This window comes from Brassica rapa, chromosome A02 (genome assembly GCF_000309985.2).
Source record: "Brassica rapa cultivar Chiifu-401-42 chromosome A02, CAAS_Brap_v3.01, whole genome shotgun sequence".
Lineage (NCBI taxonomy): Eukaryota > Viridiplantae > Streptophyta > Magnoliopsida > Brassicales > Brassicaceae > Brassica > Brassica rapa.
In genome coordinates, this window is record NC_024796.2 from 5,814,477 (window position 1) to 5,831,716 (window position 17,240).

General features: G+C 36.5%; 3 protein-coding genes across 3 annotated transcripts; 2 read left to right on the top strand and 1 right to left on the bottom strand.

The window, feature by feature from the left end:
- The first annotated feature begins 5,971 nt into the window (after window positions 1-5,971).
- LOC103851690 (B3 domain-containing protein At5g57720) lies at window positions 5,972-8,228 on the top strand. The gene is made up of 4 exons (XM_009128572.3): window positions 5,972-6,607; window positions 7,032-7,479; window positions 7,560-7,672; window positions 7,762-8,228. The coding sequence occupies exons 1-4, from the start codon at window positions 6,536-6,538 to the stop codon at window positions 7,999-8,001; spliced, it is 873 nt and encodes a 290-aa protein (XP_009126820.1). The 5' UTR covers window positions 5,972-6,535; the 3' UTR covers window positions 8,002-8,228.
- Window positions 8,229-9,576: 1,348 nt separating this feature from the next.
- On the top strand, window positions 9,577-12,125 carry LOC103851774 (B3 domain-containing protein At5g57720-like). The gene is made up of 3 exons (XM_009128644.3): window positions 9,577-10,379; window positions 10,461-10,573; window positions 10,665-12,125. Exons 1-3 carry the CDS (start codon window positions 10,283-10,285, stop codon window positions 10,902-10,904), a joined length of 450 nt encoding a protein of 149 aa, XP_009126892.1. The 5' UTR covers window positions 9,577-10,282; the 3' UTR covers window positions 10,905-12,125.
- LOC103851691 (protein SUPPRESSOR OF MAX2 1) lies at window positions 11,870-15,454 on the bottom strand. Its single transcript, XM_009128573.3, has 3 exons — window positions 14,060-15,454; window positions 13,782-13,986; window positions 11,870-13,682 (listed from the first exon to the last, which is right to left on the bottom strand). The coding sequence occupies exons 1-3, from the start codon at window positions 15,136-15,138 to the stop codon at window positions 12,114-12,116; spliced, it is 2,853 nt and encodes a 950-aa protein (XP_009126821.1). The 5' UTR covers window positions 15,139-15,454; the 3' UTR covers window positions 11,870-12,113.
- Between the last annotated feature and the right edge of the window lie 1,786 nt (window positions 15,455-17,240).

Sequence of the window (17,240 nt, forward strand, 5' to 3'; positions counted from 1 at the left end):
ATTATTTACATATGAGTTATTCTCGGGTTCACCGCTTAGGTGAACCTATAGGTTCACCAACCGATAAGATTTAGTTATTTCAAATCCGATATTTTTTAAAAAAGAAAACAAAATAATGTCAAATTATATTACGTTTTTAAAATTAAAAAAGTATAAATAAAAAATAATAATAGTTACAAAAAAAGAAAGTTTTCAAAAAAAAAATTAATACGATAAACAAAACACGAAACTCTAAATCTAAACCCTAAACCCTTTGGTAAACTCTAAACCCTTTGATAAATTTTAAATTCTTGAATTTAAAAAAAAAAATATTTTTAACACAATCAACAAAACACTAAACCCTAAATCCTAATCCTAAACCCTTGGGTAAATCCTAAACCCTTGGATAAACCCTAAATCCTTGGATAAATCCGAAACTCTTGGATCAAATCTTAAACTTTAAGATTTAAGATTTATTCAAGAGTTTAGAGTTTACCTAAAAGTTTAGGGTTTAGGGTTTAATAATTGTTGGCAGCGTTAAAAAGACTTTTGAAAAACAAATTTTTTTTTTTTGCGATTAAAAAATCTTCTTTTGTGATTAATACAATTTTTATTTAAAAAATATAATGTAATTCTATAATATTTTGTTTTCTTTTTTAAAAGATACTGAATCTAAAATGACACAATCCTATTGGTTGGTGAACCTACATGTTCACTTAGGGGGTGAACCCAAGAATAAATCTTTACATATTAAGCTCGTGTTACTTTTGGATAGTTACATACTTTTTTTTTAATTATATATTATATATTAATTCTACCCGAAATCGGGGATTCGGATCCGGTTACAAAATGGTTTTGAACAAAATTTCCAAAATCAAACTATTACAAACTAGATAGTTACATACTTGTTCATTGTGAGATGATATTTACTCAATATAAAGTTAAAACGAAACGAGCGAATCCAGACGGTTAGTTTGTCGGTATTGAAGAAACCTAAGGTTCACTCTTTCACTTTGTGTCATTTTAAAAGAAATTTGAAAGTTGTATGTATAAAGGCAATTAACTACGATCACCATCAAATGATAAAATAGAACTTCCTCTGCTTTCCTCTTTTGAGCATTGTCAAGATTGCTCAGTAAGTTGGGTTTCAGAGAATGTGGCTGGCGAAGAGGTGACTGTCTCACTCCATGCCATGACCCTTGCGCTGTTTGTTTGGAAAGAAAGTGCACCGTAGCCGCAGATGGTAATGTATCCATTTTTCACTACCAAAATCTAATCTGCTTAATTAGAACATCAACTGATTGTGTGTGTGGTATAACAGGATGTGGTCATGAGTTCTGCACTAACTGTGCGTTATACCTAAGCACCACAAACAGAACATCATCAAAGACATCACAAGCCACACCAGGCTCAGTCCCATGTCCTCTCTGTCGCTACGGCATTGTCTCTTTCACCAAACTTCCCCATACGATACCAACAACAACAGCAACATCGTCAAGAACAAGCTTGTCCTTCTGCACTTGCTCCTCCTCTGATGTCTTTAACACAGGAGCTCTCCTCACCGACCCTCACTACAGCTGTAAACCGGTTGTTTCAAGAACCGGTTCACAATCCGTTGGGTCATCATCATCCTTTCGGTCGCTTAGCTGCCGGTTTCCTCCGAGTCTTTGCCTCGGTGGCTCGGATGTTGATGAAACGCAAAGCCGGTTAATGAATGGATCATATTCAAGATCCGGTCTAGGGTCCAGGAGATCCACGTCGGAGGTTGAAGGAAAACGTTATTGATTTTGTGCTCTTAACCATTGTGTTGCAACCGGTGGAAGTCCTTGCTAACACTTTTTGGTCTTTCTTTCTCCTTTCTAATTTTTGTTCCCATTTTTTTGGGAGAAGAAAATGTGCTAATTGGTTCTGTGAATGGTGTGGTGATTATTCATTTTGTAATAATTGGAAATGTAACAAATATAATTAATTTGGGTTTGCCATTTACATTGAAATGGTGTATATAAATATTTTTTGTGAGTGTGTGTATATAAGAGCACCTGCAATAGTGTTATTCAAAGGGAGTCCTTAGAAAAAGTGTATTTTGATTTTTTTAGTATTATTTTTTTTTCTTTATTAGATAAAAAATAAATAAATATCAACCAATCGCGGGTCGCCACATGTTGTCGGGATCCGCAAATAGTGCAAGAATTCACTAAGAAAGAGTCTTTATCTAAGAATTTTAAGGAATGAATCCTTAACTTTTAGTGGAGTCCATCGATTATTTAATTTTTTTTTCTAAGGACTCCTTCTTAAGGATTCCCATTGCGGATGCTCTAACGTCGTTAGTATCATACATTCATGCTTGTACTAAACAGAGGCTTACAGATTAAAATAGTACATACATTTAGGGATGTTTAGATAGTCTTATGAGAGCAACGCAAGTAATCGAGAAATGATGGGACTGTATAAAATTTACATAAAGCTCAGGAGGAATAGATAGAATAAACTAACACAGAAAATGTTACAGAAAAATAAAAGATCAAAGAAAACAATAGAACAATGCAACATTAACGAGGCTTGCAAGGTCAAGAAAAAACCTTCAAATTCATTCAAAAAAAAAAAAGAAAAAACCTTCAAAAACATTAATTTTGTTTTTCTTAAGTGAAGAAAAAAAGAGCTCAGCAAGGATAATGCCAATAGATCAATAACAAAGAATGGGTTTTCTTCTCCGTAAGATGCTTATGCGTTCCAAATTACATCTATTGTCTAATGGAGAAAGAAAATGAAGTTGAAAGAGAGAAATGATCATCGTGATGACCATAAATATCATGATAATTATGATAATGATGATCATCTTATGATTTAGAAAGAAGAAGAATGATATGATGTCATGATAATTATGATAATGATGATCATCTCATGATAAAGAAAGAAGAGGAATGATATAGTGCTTTTGCTCTGAAGTGATGATGTGAGGTGAGGGGGCAAGTTAAGTTGGGTTTATATAGGGAAATAGGAGGATGAAATTAACGGAAAGCTATACCTCTATAATTAATATAATACTTCATCTGTTTTATATTAAGTGTCGTTTTAAATTTGTGTATACGGACTAAGGAAACAATTAATTTTGCATGTTTTTTATATAAAAACACAATTACCTATACACCTAACCATATTTCAACCAATAAAAAACAAATAACAGAATAAAATTAATAAATTTTGCATTGAAAATCGAAAACGACACTTATTTTGTAACAAAAAATATTTTCTAAAACGACACTTAGTATGAAACGGAGGAAGTACTAATATATTAATAGAAGCTAGACCTTTTAAAATAAAACAATGGAAAAAAAATAAAACAATGGAAGCGAGAGATAATCGATACACATAGAATTTCAATAAATAAAATAGGATTAAATTTCTTAATACATGTCAAAATCCCTATTAATGGAAATTTTCAATAAAATAATTAAGATTTCCCATTTTCAGAAAAATAATTAATGGCACAAGTCTAAAATATAATACTGAAACCGCCAAGCAATAATCAATATATTTTTTTTGAAAAAAGGCTTTTCAACAATAATCAATACTTCTGTTTTCATAAAGCTTTTTTTTTTAATACTGAATACTTCTTTATAATACTTATGTTTTCATAAAGCTTTTTTATACAAGAGATTCATTGGCTTTTTGTTATGTCCTTTGATACATTTTCTCGTGTAAATCGATACACACAGAACAAGCTAATCTAAGATATTAGAGAATTAAACTATTAAAATAATTAATTAAATTATTAAAAATTAATGTTTAGTTTCTTGTCTTATTTTTTATAAATAGCAAGGATTAATTGTTTTTAGCTACTTTTTATAGTAGTCAAGTATTTTTGATAAAAAATGATTTTTTTTAATATGTGTGATTATAATAAAACATCATATAAAAAGAATCCGAGTATAATATAAATAAGATTACTAATATACAGCTGACCATTTAAAACATATAAAAAATATTAGAGAATTTAGTTTCTTTGCTTGCATATATTTTTTATATATGGAACATATCTATCTCTATAACTTTCTCTAAATTAAACTTTTGTACCAAAGTGGTTTTTCTCTAATGTATGTTTTATAATAGAGATCTTATATTTTTAGAAAAGATTATAATGTTATAATGTAACATTATTTTGTTTCCATATTTAATGATAGAAAAGGTCTCTTATATTTTTACTAAAATAAATTTTTGCTAAATAAAATATAGATGAATTCTATTATAGAAGGAAGGATACATTAAAGACAATCTATTTTTATAATAGAGTTTCCTTATTTTTTAAAAAATATAGGGAAATGAATAGAAATGTTCTAAAATATGAATGCTGGTTTAACTATTTTGTCTGCTTCACAAAGGTTGCTAAAAAAGAGACATCTGCTTCACAAGGAAGATGATGAAAACAAAAGAAAAGTTACATCCAATGGCTATATGAGAGACGGGCGAGAAACTACTGTAAGTCTGTAATTCAATTTTTTATTGTATATAATGGTGTTTTAATTTTTTTTTTGTGGTCAATAATGGTGTTTTATGTAAGAGTAGGTATAAATTGATTATTACAAGCTTTAGGATGTGACAATACAAATACATTATCAACCTTCTGTCTCTTTCTCTGTTCTTCTCTCTGATGGGCTTTTAATGCTGTCATTATATCTTGATTTTTTCAGAAACATATAAAGAAAAGTAAGTTTTCAAAATGGAAGAAGTAGGCCTTGACCAAAAAAGAAGAAGTAAATATTGACAAAAAAAAAGGAAGAAGTAAATAAGTAGTAGCAAGGGAACAACCCCAGAGAGAAAGTTAGAGAGAGAAAAGCAGATCGGGTTGAGGGCTCCGACGTCCGGACGGTGCGTGAGCGCGCGTGCCGGCACCGGAGTCCCTCGATCTTCCGCCGAGTGATTTTCTACGGCTTCTCACACTTGTCCTCTCCCTATTGCATTGTCGGAGCTCTGGTCCGGGCCTTGGCCGTCGTCGTCACCTCCGGGGGTGACCCGTCACCAGTGGAGGCGCTGTGTTTGGAGTAACGACGCGAGCGGGTGGAGGATGGGGGTGGTGAAGCCGGTAGTTTCGAGTAGTCTTAGTTTTCCGGGAGGTGGAGGCTTCTAGAGCTCCATCGACGCCGGCCTTGTTACCGGGAGGCGGAGGCTTCCTCTGCTCCGCTTTCGCCGGCTCTTGTCTCCGGGGTGTGAAGGTTGTTCTGTGCCTTGCGTCGCCGGCTAGTGGTCTTCTATTTCCGGTTTTAGGTTTCTATTTTAGTTTCGAGCGATGGCGGGTTGGTTTGGCCGGAGGAGCTCTCGTTGGAGGATGATTGACGCTTCCCGGCGGTAACTGGGTGATGGTTTGCGCTAAGCTTTCTCGTCGGTGGTGGTGTTTTAATAGTTACGGATTAGCTCTCCTTCTGCGATTGATGCTTTCCGATTTTAGAAACTCCGTCGTGAGGGCGTTAGCGGTGAAGATGTTGTGGAGCTGTTGAGCTTGGGTGGTTCCGGTGGATTGATCGATGAAGATGGCACCGGGGTTTCGATTGGTGCGGGATTCCGTCGTTGAGCGAAGCGGTTGTGCGTGAGAGCGGCGCCTCCGTTTTCTTTGCTAAGGTTTCCGTTTTTTTTTGGGCTTATGGACCCATGTTTGTGTGGAGTAGGGTTGCCTTTTTCTGGTTGGGTCTTGTAATAGTTGGGCTTGCCCCATATTCTAAATAAAATTATTGAGGGAAAAAAAAAAATAAGTAGTAGCCATGCCATGCATGCTTATTACCTATTCTTCAACGTTCAGAATGTCTAAGACAGAGAATCTCTTATACCAATATAGAAAGTGGGACAGGACGATTTAATCGTCTGGTTTATTTAATCGCAAAAAATATTTACTTTTTGTCAATTTGGAAGAACAAATTATTATCACACATGCAAGTAGTTATTCAAGTAACAACCATTTTCTTTATTGTGGAAGAGACCTGAATTGCTACTCTAGATCTCTGATTTTTGTTATTCATTTACAACTTTCTCTAGTTGATTAGAGAGTAGTTAGATACCTGGGATTAAAGTTTTAAGCCTATTAATAAATGTTGTATATTAGTACTATTACAATGTCTAATCTTGGATATTGGTCAGGTAAATTATGCATGCTTCTATAAGAATTGTTTTCAACCTTTCATTTACAGTAGTTTCTTGTTCTATTTATTGGGTTTCTATAGGTCCATATTCGGTTGGGCTTTGTTTCCAAATAATTATTGGATAACTCGAGTAGTCCACTTAAAGAATTTGAAAATTTTATGTACAAAACAAGTGACGTTTATATATCATGACTTTTCCACTCTCTGCAAAATGTCCGTTCTTATTCAGAAATGAGGTTACATAGCACATGCTTTACGACTATGACGACTTGTAGTCAGGGCCATTTTGGTAATGTTGTATCACTCTTTATACACAAACTCACGCTAACACATTTTCTCTTTGTTGTATGCACTTGTCCAAAAGGAAAGCTTAAAGATTCCAAACTAACCAAGACGCAAAAACAAGAGAGTGAAGAAGAAGAAAGAAGATGGTTTTTACTCCCTACCCAGATTTCCTCATTATCTTCAACTCCAAAGATGTTTCTCTTTCTCAACGTTTGGTAAGTAATCTTTCTCTCTTTTGTTTTCTTAAAAAAAAAAGATTTCAACTTTTTTCTCCAAAATTGCGTTTGTTGCTAGAATGTAGAATATTGTTTACACTTTTGATTTTAGTGTTCTGTTTAGCTCTTAACCTGACTCACTTCTTCTGCTTAGGGTTTGGTTCTGTTCCTGGTTTTGCAGTGGTCGGTTCTGTTTCTGCTCTCTTAGGGTTTAAGTCATCTTGTGTCTGGTCTCTTAAAGTTCGGTTCTTTTTACTGATCTCTTAGGATTTGGTTTTGTTCCTGATTTTCTAGGTTTTTGTTATGTTTCTGATCTTTTAGGATGTGGTGAAACATGACACCGTAGATATTACGATTCCTCTGTTCTTGATACCTCTTTTGTCACTAATTAACTGGAGCATTTGATTTTTTTTTTGTTTGCTAGGTACTCCCAAGTGATTACAGACAGTACTACCCAACGCCTCTCCCTCAGACAGCGGTTCTCAGGAAGCCAGAAGGAAACTTCTGGACCGTCAAATGGGCAATAAGTCAAGAGGAGGAGATTAGCTTCGGAGATGGCTGGTCTAAGTTTATCGCAGAGAATGATCCCATCGACGGAGACTTTCTGCAATTCTCTTACGATGGTTCCCGAAGCTTCTTGGTTAGCATTTTCAGGAATGGGCTCCCTGTGAAGCCAACAGCTCCTGTCACAATACAAGACATTTCAGATGATGATGAGGATAAAACAGCTGGTGATGGTGATGAGAAGAAAGAAGAAGAAGATTATGATCAGAACATGATCATTTCTCTTTCTTTGGGAAGTAGCGACGAAGACTACGATGCTGATAAAACGGTCAGTGAAGTTAACAAAGCTGATGGAACTTTAAAGAGAGGTAACAACACAACCTATATCTGTTTATGTTTTCATCGAAATATCATAAAAATATTGAACATAGTATCATTATTTTATCAGGAAGTTCTTCGCAAAGGATACGTGCTCAATCCATTGGTGATCCGGAAATGTATCTTGATGATCCCAAGAACCCTTGCTTTATTGCAACGTCGTCGTCGTGTAGGCGTATGTTGGTAAATGATCTCCATCTTGAGTTTTGTATTTTTTATTATTTATCATTTTAGTATTAAATATGTTTTTTTTTTGTATTTGTTGCTTTCAGGTGATTGCTATGCAAGTAATAAAAGACTATGACTTGAAGTTTGATGGCACGATCAAGTTCATCGATGGTTTTGGTGAATTAGAGGGAAAGATTGGAAACTGGAAAGATCGTGTTGTCGTTTACTCGTGGCAAGAAATCTATAACAGAAACCATGCAAAGCCCGGAGATGTGATCATATGTGAGATTCTACGTGAAGGAGGTGTTGTTCGATCCATCAAGGCTCACTTCGTTAAGAAATGATGTTTTATTTATGCGTCTCAAGACTTCAAAGAATTGGTGTTTATGTAATGTTAACATTCATCGTCTCTTTTAGGCTGTTGTGTTATCCTTTGTTCTCTCAGGATCTTGTTGAAAGTTGGTGTTTGCTTTTTTTTTGAACGTTTTGTTAACTTGGTGTTTGCTTTTGGATTTAAGTTTTAAATGTTTGGTGTCGCATGTGTTATTAGAAATGCTGGAGTGTGCCTCAATATTACATTTTAGTAAAATCACACATCTATTAATCTATTCTAACCAGATCGGTTAGATTTGGTTTAAACTGGAAAGTACTTAAAAAGGTAAAACAATTAGGCAAGTTAATCTCTTACTATTATCAAGGAAGATAAAATAAGGAAAATGTCATGTTTAGTACTATTACTATGTTATTTATTTAAGATACTGACCCCAAAAACCCAGATCAAAATAGACCCGACCAATGAAAACTGATTTATACCGGACTTTAAAACATGAATATCCAAAACTACAACTTAATGGCTATATTTTATTTATTTTAATTTATGATATAGTTGTTGTATTTTTTTTTGTGCAATCTTCATTATTATTTTTCTAACATTTTCAAGTAATATAGAATTTTAAATGTCAAATTTAGAGTTTTGAAATGTTTAGTTTCAATTATTAATAGTTTGTTTTGGTTATTTTGTAAAATTGTAGATAAATATGAAGAATTTTGGCTAAATTTTGATGAGGTTCGAGCACTTTGATTTGTTTGGTCTCAAATACCTGAATCTATTTGGATCTGCTATGTACCTGAAAATTATATGTATTTTATAAGTATTTTAGTTATAGATTTAGACCTAAAATGAATCGACCCTAACCAAAAAGATTTCCAAATACCTAGGCTCAAACTTGTAACCATCACAAGAATATTGGTAACTGATTGTAAAAGAACGAACATAAATAAATTTATAAAAAATGAAAGGGAATTATTATTCTTTCATCATATTTAGTGAGGAACAAATTTGTTATTAATTTTTCTACAATAAAAAGAATGAAGAGAAATAAAAAGAAAAATTATGCTTTATAAATGGTAAGAAAATTAGAATATTAAAAAAATGACTTATTCTTGGGTTCACCCCCTAGGTGAACCAACCAATAGGATTGTGTCATTTTAGATTCATTATCTTTTAAAAAAAGAAACAAAATATTATTGAATTATATTATATTTTTAAAATAAAAATTATATTAATCACAAAAAGAAGATTTTTTAATCGCAAAAAAAAAGAATTTGTTTTTCAAAAGTATTTTTAACGCTGCTAACAAATATTAAACCCTAAACCTTAAACCCTAAACCCTAAACCTTTAGGTAAACCCTAAACTCTTGATAAATCATAAATCTTAAAGTTTAAGATTTGATCCAAGAATTTCGGATTTATCCAAGGGTTTAGAGTTTACCCAAGGGTTTAGGGTTTACCCAAGGGTTTAGGGTTTAGGATTAGGATTTAGGGTTTAGTGTTTTGTTGATTGTGTTAAAAATATTTTTTTTTAAATTCGAGAATTTAAAATTTATGAAAGGGTTTAAGGTTTACCAAAGGGTTTAGGGTTTAGATTTAGAGTTTAGTGTTTTGTTTATGGTATTATTTTTTTTTTTGTAACTACTATTATTTTTATTTATTTATACTTTTTTTAATTTTAAAAACGTAATATAATTTGACAATATTTTGTTTTCTGTTTTAAAAGATATCAGATTTAAAATAACTAAATCTTATTGGTGAACCCAAAAATAATTTTTAAAAATCCATTATTCCTCCTAATTATTTGGTCACTATTCATAGCCTGGATTTAAATGTTTAGGAACCGGATGATCCGGAACAGAAAGAAACCAGTCCAAACCTGACCCGAGGACTGGAATATCAAGGCTTTAGGGGTTTGTTTAGGCCTTATGGGCCCATATTGGCTGGGCTCTGTTCCAACTTCCAATTAATTCTTGAATAATTAATAGACTCGAATGGTCTATTTCAACAATTCGAGTTCTTTTATATTTTGTACATACATTATGGGATTCCCTGGTGGTACAACTCTCTGCAAATATATCCGCTCTTATTCAGAGATGACGTTACAAAATAAATGCTTTACGACTATGACCACTTAAGCTGACCATGACTACTTGATCGGTTAAGGGCATTTTGGTAATTGTCAAGTCTCACTCTCTGTGAAGCCAAAAGCTCCTGTCACAGTACAAGACGTATCAGATGATGATGATGATGATGATGATGAACCAGCTGGTGATGATGATTATGATCAGAACATGATCATTTCTCTTTCTTTGGGAAGCAGCGACGAAGAGTACGATGCTGATAAAACGGTCGGTGAAGTTAACAAAGCTCATAGAACTTTAGAGAAAGGTAACACAGCCTATCTTTGTTAACGTTTTAAAAAACGTATTTAATTCTAAAATATTGAACTGAGTATTATTCTTTTATCAGGAAGCTCTTCGCAAAGGATATGTGCTCAATCTATTGATGATCCGGAAATGTATCTTGATGATCCCAAGAACCCTTGCTTTATTGCAACGTCGTCGCCGTGTAGGAGTATGTTGGTAAATGATCTTCCATCTTGATCAGCTTTATATTTTTATTCTTATCATTTTAGTATTAAATATGTTTTTTTTTTGTATTTGTTGCATGCAGGTGATTGCTAAGCAAGTAATAAAAGAATATGGCTTGAAGTTTGATGGCACGATCAAGTTCATCGATGGGTTTGGGGAAGTAGATGGAAAGATTGGAAACTGGAAAGATCGTGTTGTCGTTAAACCGTGGCAGGAAATCTATCACAGAAACGATGCAAAGCCAGGAGATGTGATCATATGTGAGATTCTACGTGAAGGAGATGTTGTTCGATCCATCAAGCCTCATTTCGTTAAGAACTAATGTTTTATTTATGCGTCTGAAGACTTTTAAGTTAAGAATTCGTGTTTATGTAATGTTGACCTTCGTCGTTTATGTAATATTTAGGCTGTTATCCTTTGTTTTCTCAGGATCTTGTTGAAACTTGGTGTTTGCTTTAGGATTTTAGTTGTGATATTTAAATCTTGTGTGTGGCATGTGTACTATAAATGATGGAGTGTGCCTCTTCTACATTTTAGTAAAATTACACATCTATTAATCTAATCTAACCAGATCGGTGTCAATCGGTTTAAACTTGAAAGTACTAAAAAACGTAAAACGGCAGTTAGGCAAGTTAATCTCTCTGCTTATTTAAATCAAGGAAGATACAATAAGGAAAATGTCATGTTCAGTACTATTACTATGTTATTTATTTAATATATTAAGGTACTAAACATTCTGACCTCATCTTATCTCAACGCAAACAAACAATTAAGAATTAACCATTGATACGTTAGATCGTATATTCAGACTTATTTAATCAAGAAGTATTGAATCTGTGAGACTTCTGCTCTGCGTCATACCTTTTTGTAGTTGTAACAGGTTAGTTAGCTCTAAAGATAAAGTAATAATCTTAACTGGAGAAATGAAAGGAAAAAAGATGATGAGGAAAAGGTCAAAATGCAAACATTAATGGAATAAGAATATAAATACATAATTAAACGACGGAACACATGCAATGTGGTTCATCTTTCTTTTTTTCTGGAAACTTTTGTTATATCTTTTCCGTTTTTGTCTCTTTCCTAAACATTCTTTTCATTTTGTTCAGAAAAATACAAGAAACCTTAATAAATTGCAGACTTTTTTGCAATCAAAAATATTTTTAGATCCTGCTTAACTCGAGAATCAATGGTCCCCTGGGCTAGACTTAAGGGTATGAATGCAGACTAAAGGCAAAGTAATTGTTTCACGCATCTAAACTTATTAAGATTTTCTTTTAATCGACTACAAAAAATAATTCAACTTTATTAATAATTCATTATTTATCTATCAAATAAATATATATAATTGCTATCACCCCCTCCTTACATCAACACAAAAACTAGACTGTGGAACCAAAAAAACTATAAACATGTTTAACTGTTTTTACCCCTAACTGTTTCCCTTTCCACCCGCCAAAACCAGTTGAGACATATTTACATCTCTACCCTTCCACAGTCCCATAACAAAACTCCAACTCTGTCTCTTACTCATTCAAACTGCCAACGTAACACTCATCGGCAGTATATCACCGCCGCACCGTTCACCGGAACCATCATCAAGCTCGAGCCGAGCAACCGTACGATCACCATAACTACCAGAAGACGACACTCGAGCCTTAAGCTGACTCAAAACCGGAACAATCACCTTCTCAATCCACTCCTCTAACTCCATCCTCCCTAACCACACACCGCTCAAGATTCTCTGAAGCGCCTCGTCCTCCACTTCCATCGACAAAGACTCGCCTACCACCGCCGCGAACCTCTCCGACAACGTATCCGATATCCTCCGTCTCACCGCTCCGAAATCAACCGCCCTGAACGCCACCGCATCGTCTACGCGGCTCACCAGCTCGTGAAACGCAAACGGCACGCATTGTAGAGACAGCTTCCCGCTAAAACCTTGCTCTTCTTGATCGTTATCCGTTGTTAGATCGCTAGTATTATCCGTTGTAATTGTATCAGCAGCTTGGTTTAGATCAAATGATAAACCGGAACCGTGTTCTCTCTTCGGTTTACTCGTCACCCTCTCGTCCTCGCTACCAAACAGCCAGCTAGCTCTACGTTTCCCCCGCATAGACAACCTCAAACTCCAGCTTTCACTCGCCAAGTCTCGAAGCTTCGCTTCACTATCAAGGAAACACGTTTTCGTCGAAAGATGCCAGCTGGCTGTCAGAACAAAGATAACGTTACCTAAACTGATCTCACGGCCGTGAGAATCAGCTATCCTCCCTCTATCCATCGCCCTTCTGATGCTTCCGCGCAGCAACATATCAGCTTCGTCGATATCTTCAAGCAAGATAACAGAGAACGGACTCCTTTTAACCGCTTCCGCGATCCTATCCAGCACGGTTTTACCACGGAGGTTGTTGTGATGATGACTCACATCTCCACCGTCATGCCTCGAACCGAGCTGGATTGTTATAGGACTGGTCCCGTATACGAGAGAAGAGAGAGCAGACACCATTTTTCTTTTACCGACTCGGTCTGGTCCTGAGAAGAGTAACCACACGTCTCCTTTCGATAGAACACCGCGCCGTTTCCCGTTCCCTAGCTTGCATTGACTGACGGTTGCAGCCACCGCGGAGGCGGAGTCGTGCTGCCACCAGACTTTCTCTGTCATTCCTTTCAGAAGCTTCTTGAACAAATCAATGTCTAGAGAGTTTTCGAGATTAGACACACTGATCTTGTCGTTGTTGGGGACTGATTCGGAGGTTATGCAGCCGAGGAAGTCTCTTACTTGCACTTCCCCTTCCTTCTCCGAAGCCTCTGTCCGTCCAAGAACAAGATCGGTCTGAACCGGGCTCCCTGGAGGACTGATCTTCTTCTTGGCTTGTTCTGGCAGCAAAGAGCTCATAGGTTTCAAGGGTACCCTCTCACGCAACTCTCTGTTGGGTTGGAACTTAGGCTGACACGGCTGACGTAGAAGCATGTTGGAACCGTAGGAGCTTGTTGTCAACGGTATAGGAATCGGAACGATCCTCTCGGTCTTATTGTGAAAGCTAGGATGAAGACGCAAACACGCTTCGTTCCATTTCTTCTGCACTTCTTCAATCTTTGCCTTCTATTAAATTAAAAAAATAAAATACAGGAACTGATAAGTTTATTATAGATTTCATTCATACAATTCTCTGTAATAATATTACAAAACCGTAAAACTTACCGGTTTAGCACTCAATAGCCATTGTGGCAACTGTTTGGGCTGAGTTACTTCCGTTTTAACCTCTTGAGACAATGAATCAATTTCGGAAAGCTCTCGTTCGTAACTCTGTGAACACTCCGGACAACACTTCAATGTCCTGTTCGGAGGCACGAAGCTCTTCAACGGCGTGAATGATTGAGCCGATGATCCCAAACTGTTCCCAAGCCTAATGAGAATAAATTATAATCAAAATATGAATTTAAACATAAAGCTGAGATCTTTTTTTTAGCATCACTCACCTGGGAAAAACTCCGGTCGCCGGAGTTTTAGCAGCCACTGACACAGCTTGAAGATCCCAATCGTTCTCCATCGATGGATGATAAACTTGACATCTTAGATAAGTCTCGCACGTCGCGGTTCCGACAAACCATAGTCTTCCTACGTGTTTCTCCAGAAGCCTCCGCAGCTCCGCCACCGCCGTCCCCCCTACCGTCGAGCTCGGTTGCTCCACGAGCCACTTCAAGTCTCCAAGATTGAGAATCACACCTCCGCCTCCTCCAGGATCCGAGTTCGTTATCCGGGTCTCCAGCAACCCGTCTAGCTCCCTGATCCTCACCGCCTTGTCCGTACCAATCTCCTCCAAATGAACAACCTTCTTCGCTGCTGCTTCACCGCTCTCAATTCTCTTAAGGACCTCGCGAACGACCCGACCCGGCTCCGAATCACCGACTAAAACCGGGTTCTTCTTCTTCCCCCGGCTCAATATATCCATCACACGCTCAACGTCGTCGTTTTTACTCACCCCTGGTTGCGCCGAGGAGTTCTGCTGATACGTGTTCCGAGTCATCAAAACGCTTGGACTCGGCGTCGTATTGTTGTTACTCAACGACTTCTCTATCGTCGCTTTAACCGCGGGACTAGAGAAGCTAGCCTCCCGCATAACCCGGCTCACGCTCGGATCATCCAGTATCGATATAACGAGCTGCTCCAGCTCCACCTTAACCGCCAGCAGCGGCTGATGCTGCTGCTCCGGATACCCGCGGCGCTGGTGAGCTTGCGCTCGCTTCAGCGCCGCCATAAGCGCGTTGGAGATCGGCGGGTCGTTTCCCGGAGTCGCTGTGACGGTGGGGAGACGCTCGAGGGCCACGCTGAAGCAGAGCTCGAGGGCTCGGCACTGGAGAGGGTGAGAAGAGTTGGGGTGGGATCGGATGCAAGCTCGCCGGAGAAAGCCAGAGGGAGAAGCGAGGAGAGTGGCTGCGACGTGGAGGGGTGTGGTTTGGCCGTGGTTGCGACGCGCCGCCTCTGAGATTGATTGGGTTAAGACGGTGTCGGCTTCCGGCGTCAGAGTCTGTTGGATCGTACTTGAACCAGCTCTCATCGTTTCTTGTTAACTTCCCCACTCTGTCTTGGTCTCTCTTTCTTCAATTATATGTGGGAATTAAAAAATTGGGAAAAAAATGTGGAAAGATCGAATCTTTATTATTTTTTTAAGGCAAAGAATGAAATAAAGATGGAATCCTTTTGAGTTGGGTTGTTAATTATTCAGACAGGTTTTGTGAACTGTGGTTCCTCAATTTCTTGATCAGGAAGAAAAAAAGGGAAGAAGGGATAATGATAATGAAAATATATAAGATTTGCCTGAACTCATCCACCGGCCAGAAAAAATGAAAAGGCCTTTGATAGGTTTTATAAGTCAAGGAGGAAAAATGTAGTCGTTTTCTGATTTAAATGTGAGAGAAAAAAATATCTGAAAAGAATTAATTATTGGGAGAAACAATTTGGAATTTTGAATGGATCATAAAAATAAGAGTCAATTTGGTAGAAACCCAAAGAAGAACACGATATTAGCAAAATACCATATACAGTAAAACTTAGTGTGTCAGGGTAGATACTGTATATATATAGTTACGTAAAAGCTCTTGTTTGATCTTTGATCGATATTCTCTATAAAACTCAAACACCCAAGCATCAACGGAGAACGCGTGACCGAGGACGACGAGCAGCTGAACGGGAGGACCAACGCGCCAGAGGACAGAGACGCGTCGGAGAGAGAAGAGAGCTCGGAGAGGAGCTCTGGGTGGCAGGAGACGATGTCGTGGCGGAGCTGGGCATCGAGGATGGAGACGCGCGCGCAAGAGGACGAGATGCGTCGGAGAGGGAAGAGAGCTGGGAGAGGAGCTCTGGGTGGCGGGAGACGACGCCGTGGCGGAGCTGGGCGTCGAGTACGCGGATCGCGTGGTGGAGACCCTCGGCGGTGGAGGCGGGGATCCGGAGGCGAGTGCAGCAGAAGAGAAGAAGGCAGAGGAGAAGGAAGGGGAGAGGAATGGAGAGACGGTGGGTTTGTTGAAGGAGATCCGGAGGTGATTGAAGAAGATGATGGTTGTGGAAATAGGGGTATTAGAGTCATTAATTTTTAAGCACAGTATGTAACAGTGTCCAATGGTAGATTGCTAATTAGGCAATATTGTTTGTGTATACAATGCAAATACTCTAAAAATAAAATATAAAATAAGGAACTTTTGGATACAACAAATTGAAGATAAAAAGGTAAATATGGAAAGTGGGAGGGAGAGTGAAGACAAATTAAACTCAAAATTAAAGAGGAAAGGGAATAGAAGACAGTGAATAGTAGTAATACTTACTTCACTTTTATTTTTTTTACTTCACTTTTAATTACTAAACTTGTATTTGCTTAAATGAATAATAGTTGTGAATGTTTATTACTCTACTGATTTTTTTCTGTTGGTTAATTCCATATTGATATAATGCCTAAGTTTATAAGGCTGAAAACATCTCTAACTTATAACACTATTTTAATGTCAAAATCACAACATTAGACTTCACACTAAAAGTTATTTTATAATATTATATATATTTAATTTTTTATTTGTCATTATTTAATTGTACAGTTTATTAATAAAATAAATAAATAGTATTTTAAGAGAGTGAATAGTATTTTATTGTGGTGAATAGTATCACACCAAATTTGATATAAAATTATAGTGTGTCACTAAAATTGTGTGATTTTTTTGCAGTTAAATTGAAAAAATTTTAATGTAAAAAATTACATTAAAATAATGTTTTACAGTTTGGTTAGAGATAACCCGAAGATTCGTAAGAGCAAATCTGAGTCTAACATATTTTTGTTTCTTTGTGAAGAAAAACGGTTTAAGTTTTAGTTTCTTTTTCTTTTAATAAAAACGTTTTTTTCATTCCTATTAAATTAGTGTCGATTATTGACTTACTTTTACAAACATTTTTAATTGATTCCACCATATAGATGACAAAAGATTAATTAATAAACTTTTTGTGATTCTAAAAGTAAAGTTGTATCTAGAAGGCATGGCTTTATCCAACATTTCTTCACATACTATTAACTTTTCAGAATTCAACATTTTCCCGTGTATATATGTTAGAAACAAAAATAATAAAACAAACAACAGAAAACATGTAATTTGCATGGGTCTAAAACAGGTAACT

Bases quoted from the DNA above. Each gene is read 5' to 3' on its own strand.
- LOC103851690 (XM_009128572.3), top strand. From the start codon at position 6,536: ATGGTTTTTACTCCCTACCCAGATTTCCTCATTATCTTCAACTCCAAA. The intron at 7,480-7,559 runs GTAACAACACAA...TTATTTTATCAG, and splicing joins TGATGGAACTTTAAAGAGAG to GAAGTTCTTCGCAAAGGATA. The intron at 7,673-7,761 runs GTAAATGATCTC...TGTTGCTTTCAG, and splicing joins CGTCGTGTAGGCGTATGTTG to GTGATTGCTATGCAAGTAAT.
- LOC103851691 (XM_009128573.3), bottom strand. From the start codon at position 15,138: ATGAGAGCTGGTTCAAGTACGATCCAACAGACTCTGACGCCGGAAGCC. The intron at 13,987-14,059 runs GTGAGTGATGCT...TATTCTCATTAG, and splicing joins GCGACCGGAGTTTTTCCCAG to GCTTGGGAACAGTTTGGGAT. The intron at 13,683-13,781 runs GTAAGTTTTACG...TTAATTTAATAG, and splicing joins GGCTATTGAGTGCTAAACCG to AAGGCAAAGATTGAAGAAGT.
- LOC103851774 (XM_009128644.3), top strand. From the start codon at position 10,283: ATGATCATTTCTCTTTCTTTGGGAAGCAGCGACGAAGAGTACGATGCT. The intron at 10,380-10,460 runs GTAACACAGCCT...TTCTTTTATCAG, and splicing joins TCATAGAACTTTAGAGAAAG to GAAGCTCTTCGCAAAGGATA. The intron at 10,574-10,664 runs GTAAATGATCTT...TGTTGCATGCAG, and splicing joins CGCCGTGTAGGAGTATGTTG to GTGATTGCTAAGCAAGTAAT.